This window comes from Nilaparvata lugens, chromosome 11, assembly GCF_014356525.2.
Source record: "Nilaparvata lugens isolate BPH chromosome 11, ASM1435652v1, whole genome shotgun sequence".
Taxonomy (NCBI): Eukaryota; Metazoa; Arthropoda; class Insecta; order Hemiptera; family Delphacidae; genus Nilaparvata; species Nilaparvata lugens.
The window spans coordinates 2,743,458-2,750,604 of NC_052514.1; the positions used below are offsets into that span (position 1 = coordinate 2,743,458).

At 33.2% G+C, this 7,147-nt stretch overlaps 1 protein-coding gene across 1 annotated transcript in view; it reads right to left on the reverse strand.

Annotated features, from left to right (window-relative positions):
* The window catches only part of LOC111054573 (tyrosine--tRNA ligase, cytoplasmic), a 34,887-nt gene extending 29,734 nt beyond the window's left edge, over positions 1-5,153 (reverse strand). The window contains exons 1-3 of the mRNA XM_022341623.2: positions 5,019-5,153; positions 2,542-2,766; positions 148-323 (exon numbers count right to left, since the gene is read on the reverse strand). Of these exons, the coding sequence (XP_022197315.1) occupies positions 148-323; positions 2,542-2,766 (401 nt within the window). The 5' untranslated portion in view covers positions 5,019-5,153. The remainder of the gene's footprint in view (positions 1-147; positions 324-2,541; positions 2,767-5,018) is intronic.
* Positions 5,154-7,147: the final 1,994 nt, after the last annotated feature.

The following is a 7,147-nucleotide window of genomic DNA, read 5'->3' on the forward strand; positions in this document are numbered from 1 at the left end:
TTCCTATCTTTCTCCACTGCCATTATAACGTTGGCCTCACTATAAGCACTCTTTTTTGGATTTTAAAAATGTTTAAAAATACATTTTGTTACTTGACAATAAATTTATATTTATCAATTTGATTTGCAAATACTTTATCTGACTCACTTGGATAGCTGATAGTCGGTACCGCGAACAAACTTCAGTTTATCCAACGGCACACCGATCGACCTGAGCATAGCCTTGATCACGTGTTCATAGTACTGTGTTCTGAGTGCCAGCAACTCCCATGGCGCCTTCATGTTGTCCAGGTAGGCATGCAGGTCTGCGAACAGGATTGTCACCTATCAAAACACAAGATCATAGCATATTTATCACATGAAAAAGTGGACAATAATTCAATAGAAAACTTCAGCTAACCTGAATCAGCACTAATATTGATTGATTCAAATACTTCATTCTTTATTCATACAATAAATACATCATCAAAATGATAGAGAGAAAAAATAAGGTAACCTTCTGCTATTACAGAAAAAGGCAATAAGAATTATACCAGGTGCTACGAATTTGGAGCATTGCAAGCCATTATTTATAAAAGAAAAAGTTATGCCAGTTTACAGTATGGTAGCTTTCAAACTCCTACTTCAAGTAAAGAAGGATATAGGATCATATAGATGCAGAGTTGACATCCACAGCCATAATACACGAAATAGAACAAAAATAGATGTAGGCTACCTTACACAATACTGAATAACGTATCAACTAGTCCTAATCATGTATCTTTGAAACTATTCAATATTCTGCCAGACTCAGCCAGAAACTTGCCTTTAACAGTATTCGGACAAAACCTTGAAAACCTTCTCTTACAGTACCCACTATAAGTTACTCACTTTCTGATTTCTTCCAGCTGCCAGTAGAGAATCATTTTTTGGAAACCATACGTAATAGTACTCGGTAGTCTCTACCTATCAATGTAGATTTATATTTTATGTGCTGTAAATGTATTATATACGTTGTATTATTGTAAGATAGATGTATTATTGTTGACGTTTCCGATAGGCCTAGCATTGTTTGTGTGCACTAAAGGAATAAAAATCATTCTTATTCTTATTCCTCTCCCAAATTTAGATAAGGTTACACATAGTCCCAAAAAGGTTAAGTCTTGTAGTAGTTCACTTCACAAAATGTTCAGTCCCCAATTATTATTTTTTTGAGTGGATTTTTAAAATTATATAAATATGATTGATAGAAACAAGTGTGCTCAATCACTACCACCTAGATCTACAAAAAAATGTAAATTTTGGTGATAGTGACTCAACCCCAAGAAGAAGATATAAGAACAGTTACAAATCAAATCAAATAGTTCTTTATTTATCATTGCATTTATACAATATAAATACAGGCTAGTGTCAAGATGAGAATAAAATAATAATTCACAATAATCAGTTGAGAAAGTCTTGTTTAGAATATGGGCTGATTGAAATTAAATATCTTTTCAATTCTTTTTTGAAATCCGCACCATCCTTCTCTCTGATATCAATCGGCAACTGACTCCCATGTAGGAGTGACGTTTTTCAAAGAATTGTCTCCTATGTTGCTAAAGTGCATACGTTCTTCTTGAGCGTGTATGATATTGATGATTGAAATATCCTTCATATTATAATTTTAGAGACAGAATACATTCAATTATATTATATAGTCCATAAGGTGGGCCGTCCACTAGAACCGTTTTCGTCCGAACTAGCATCGGCCGAAAACTACCGAACTCGTCCGAACGACCCCCCAACAAAGAAAGCTATAGATGCTCGTCCATTGCAACAGGTTCAAACGTCCGTGCACGGCCGTCTCCGGCCGATCAAGTTTTCGATCCGAATTGAATGGGATTTTCCGGCTCTATCCGGCCGAAGTCGAGCTGAGACAACATCATCCTAACCTCAAAATTGTTTCACAGTCTGGTCTGTTTTTTGAACTTGTTCTGTTTTATAAAGTTTTAACTATGGACCATGAAAAGTTGATAAGTTTGGTTCAAGAGCATGTTCTATTGTGGGATATGCGAGACAAAAGATATCATCATCGTGATGTTCAAAAGAATCTGTGGACAAAGATTGCTGAACAAATAGGATCTGAAGGTAAGATTACTGTACCTAATTTATAGCTAATTTAGTGGATATTTGTTTATTCAATTATCAAAATCTCAATATAATCATTGTTTATAAAAATTTTTGTTGGCTATGATAGTAGTTAATTCAATAATTAATATTTTATTTTTTATCTTTTCTTTTCATTTGAATTTGTAAGATTTTTATTGTAAAGGAGACATATTTTGAGAAACCCGTTGTCTCCATTGTGAATGAATGAATGAATAAATATTAAATAAATAAATAATTGGCAACCAGCCAACTAATAAACTGGACTGACATAAACGGTTCCAATGGACGACCATATTCGGTCGAGTTAATGGCCGGCAGATTCGTCCGATCCAACGGCCAAACGGATCGGTTGAATACGGTTCCAGTGGACGGTTACCCTTATGCTATTGCTTCTCTATGTTAATAATCTCACCTCACAGCCAGCTCTCAGAAAGTCACCGATCTTGGACATGGGCACGAAGTAGGCGATATGCGGCCTCCCAGTGGTCGCTGTGCCCCAATATATCTTCAGGTCGCGCTCTTTCAAGATGGCCGTCATTCGATCCTCTCCCAACACCTCTTGCAGGTTGCGAGAGATCAGCTCCAGTTTTGTCTGCCATGTGCCGGTGCTATCTTGGCTGCTTACTCCCATGATCATCTGCAACCAATTTGAATAAACCTTTAACTCTTCTACTCTGCAGTTGACAATATCAAACAGATGGGAATTTTTGCCCAGTCTAAATTAGGTTTGAAGCATTGTCAACTGCTCTCCACCACTTCCAGTCAGTAATAGCATTCTACAAGGTCACCAGCTCATCTTGTTATTCGTTTGGGGTGTCTAACAACCCAGAGTGTCTTTTACGTAGGACTTTTATCAAATACTTTTTTACAAGGATTTACTTGTATTGACCACTACGAATGTGGTATGGGATGATGGATCAGATTGGAATAAATGCTATGATTCTCTACAACTTGAGGTTCAAAACAATAAAATAAAGAGACGTGAGTTTTTTATGAAGTTGTCATTGGCAATGATCAAGCCATTCCTTCAAACCAGATTAGGAGCTCCAACACTCAGGCGGAACATACGTACTTCTAAAATTGGTATAAATATTGATAAACAGTGCTTTACTTTCGATTTCTGTATGCACTTGGAACAAAAATGATTAAGAAATAATGAAGTATGTGCTAAGTACTTTCTTCTCTATATTTTTCAAAGAAACATGCAAAATTAAATTGGGATGTTCAACACCCCAGTGTGTCTACTGTGTTAGGATAAAGAAAGTGTGTCTCTGTAGGGTTAATAATTGGAAATGTGAAAACTCATTACAATACTGTATGAATCATGAATGATTCATAAGCCCAATGATTATGGAGAGGTTCACGTTATAATGGCAGTGGAGAAAGATAGGAGAAAAACGTTGCCGAACCTCTATCTTGTCAATGCCTTCTATAGACGGTAGATGATACAGATTTATTGATGTAATATTAACTGCTAATTCTCGTTTTAAATAATCAATTATATTTTATTGAGCAATAAATTATATTTTTCAATAATTTCATAATTAATATAAAATATTTTGTTACTTGATAATTGATTCTACATTGTTAAAAGGCGATCTGACAACAGAGCAAAGCAAGAAAGAGATAGCGCTTTCTGCTTTGTTGAATGATAGACAAGGATAGCAATACCATTGCTAATCAAACACTGCCATTATAACGTGGACCTCACTATACACATGTCAGCTTGTGACTCAATACCTAAATCCTATAATACCTACGATAAATGCTGGACATTGAGAAACAGCTGTGAGTCAACTGATTCAAAAACTAAATTCTTTTGAGTTATTGATATGAATCATTTCAATTATGTAGGTTAACTTGGAGGAGAAAGTAAAAATAAAAATTGCATAAATAATTTAAACATGAAGATTTCCCATTTACAATATTTCTCGTTTATTACCAATTCGACTCAAGAATGTTTCAACAAATTTCATTAGATTGAACAGTACAAAACATAGAGAAGAATTATGCAGTGTAACTGGAGATAAAACGATGGAAGAAGAAACAGGGCATATTATTTGCAGTAAAACTGAAGAAGTAGATAATTCTGATAAAATTGGAGAGAAAGATGATAATATTATATGTGCACTGAAAGAAGGACCTATATGCGCTGAGCTAGAGGAAGATGGTCCATTGAAAAATGTCAAAGGATTTAGTGAAAAAGTGTTCATACTAGATGAGAATGTAAGGTGCTTTGTATCTAAGGAAGGCATTTACAAAGCTCCAGAATACTATTCCTACAATACATACACTTTCAATGAAGCTATGATAGAATTAAGACCTCACAGAGTTTGGAAGATTGATGTTGAGAAGAAATATTAATGCATTAAAGAATACCACTAAGACAAATTGTACAAGAGCCAGATTGTCAAGAAATGAAATCATACTACATTTATTCAAAATAATTTTATTACGTGTGATTATATTAATTTAGTAACTGACCTAATAAATTATATGAATTATAAATTGAAACAGACCCAATAAATTATAAATTGAAACAAACCCAATAAATTATAAATTGAAACAGAAGAGCTGTAAAATCTGGAACGTTTAAAATCTTTGAAACTTTATCTAACCTAAAACTTGAAAGTTTTCCAACTGGATGTTTCTTGAAACAATAAAACATACTTGATAACGGTATTGGGAAAAATGAAATAAATCAAATTCTACAGTTATTCTTGAAATATTTTTCTGTATCAATATTGTATTTTTTGTTTTAAATAAACGTGACCATGCTAACCTAAAATTTGAAAGTAATTGTTTGGAACAGAAAACAAGAAGTATATACTTAGTAATAATCAACGAAAATCTTAATTTATGATAAAGATTGCAACGAATTACAATTACCTGTGTCAATTGCTCTAGTTTTCCAGTACTTATGCTATAATTGCGCTGACATAAAGAAGGAGAATTCCTGGTACGGTAATGGTAACCTAAAAGACATAAGAATTGAAACAGCTGTTGTAGTATGTCGATGTGGAATCGACTGTCAACTTTTCGCTTTTCGGTTCCTAAGCTTCTGACATCTTGCGGCAAAATTTTAAACTAACTCGGCTTTGGCGGCTAGTTTGAAACTACTGAATAATAACAAACGGCTTTTAGAAATGATTATTCTATAATAATTATTATAGTACGTAATTGAATTGAAATCATGATTGATTCATGAAAAAGTAAGAGAATCGATTATTTTGTAATTATATAGAGATGTAATACATTATTGCAATTTGTGTTCAGATATCCTTTTTCATATTATTAATCATAAAATTTCAAGTATTTTTAAATATTATAATGCTTTTTAAGTTTAGAAAATACATAAATTTAAAAATTTAGATATATTTATCAATAAAAATATCCCCAAAATCGATCACTGAGGACTTATTCTATTGTTGAATAATGCATTATTATTTCCAAACGCAATTTTTATAATTGCATACCGTACACAGAATGATTTGAGCTTTGAATTATTTAATATGGCTCTGAAAATTTAATGTAGGCCTATGCCTAAAATGCACAAAGTATATGAATTTCTTGAACATTTCAATTTACATTCCAATACACTACTATCTATTTTTACTTTCCTTGCCCTATTACCATAGGTAAGGAAAGTATTGCTTTCCGAAAAAATTAAGATACCCCAATTTCTAAATTTCTATACGTTTCAAGGTCCCCTGAGTCCAAAAAGTGGTTTTTGGGTATTGGTATGTATGTGTGTGTGTGTGTGTGTGTGTGTGTGTGTGTGTGTGTGTGTATGTGCGTCTGTGTACACGATATCTCATCTCCCAATTAACGGAATGACTTGAAATTTTGAACTTAAGGTCCTTACAATATAAGGATCCGACACGAACAATTTCGATCTAATGCAATTCAAGATGGCGGCTAAAATGGAGAAAATGTTGTCAAAAACAGGGTTTTTCGCGATTTTCTCGAAAATGGCTCCAACGATTTTGATCAAATTCATACCTGAAATAGTCATTGATGAGTTCTATCAACTGCCACTAGTCTCATATCTGTAAAAATTCCAGGAGCTTCGCCTCATCTATGTAAAGTTTGATTTTAGATTCCCTATTATCAGGCTTCAGATACAATTCAAACAAAAAATTCCAAATGGAAAAGATTTAGCATGAAAATCTCTACAATTATTTATGTTCAATAACATTTTCACCTAAAATTGAAAATAAGCTCGAAATTCAAGAAAATGTTATTATTTCAATTGCAAACAATTGGCAACTGTTGATTCTATTAAATCATTCACTATGAAGAGGTAGCAGACCTCGTGCGTCTCCAGCGTTATTGTCCTGTCACCAGCTGGCTTGGATCTTTGAATAGTAGACTTGAGATGCGCGTGTACACTAGCGTCAGGTGATACATTTTCATAACGGCAAGGAAAGTTGTGTGAGTGCGCCACACCTGATTTTTTAGAATATTGTACAGAAATTTATTATTATCAGTTGTTATTATTTTTTGATGATAAAACTGAAATGTGTCTCTATTTACACAATAGAAGAATGGACTATTTAAAAATATTTGAAAACTAGAACAGACTACCTGATAAGTAGTAAGCTTTTAGTTTTACACTACACATTATCTCTTCAATACAATTTTTAGGTAATAATTGGTGTCTACAATTCTATGAAAATCACCTGCTTGTATTTCCCCAACTTCAAATTAAAACTAACCATTTTAACTACTGTACTGATGAATTGTCAATATTGATGTATGTTCTTCCCACAATTACTTGACAAATCCACAAATTTTTCCTGTTAAAATTACTAAATTTTCCTCAAAAACCGTTTTCATTTCGTCCTCCTCAACGCTATAAATAATTTCGGAAACACATTTTCAGACACAAATTGGTCTAATTATTTTCAAATACTGTAGTTTCCTCCATGTTATTTAATACTTTTCAAGTGGGGGAACTCTCTTATCATAATTAAATAACGATAAAAGTAGTTTGAGAGAGGAATCGTTTGTTCTAT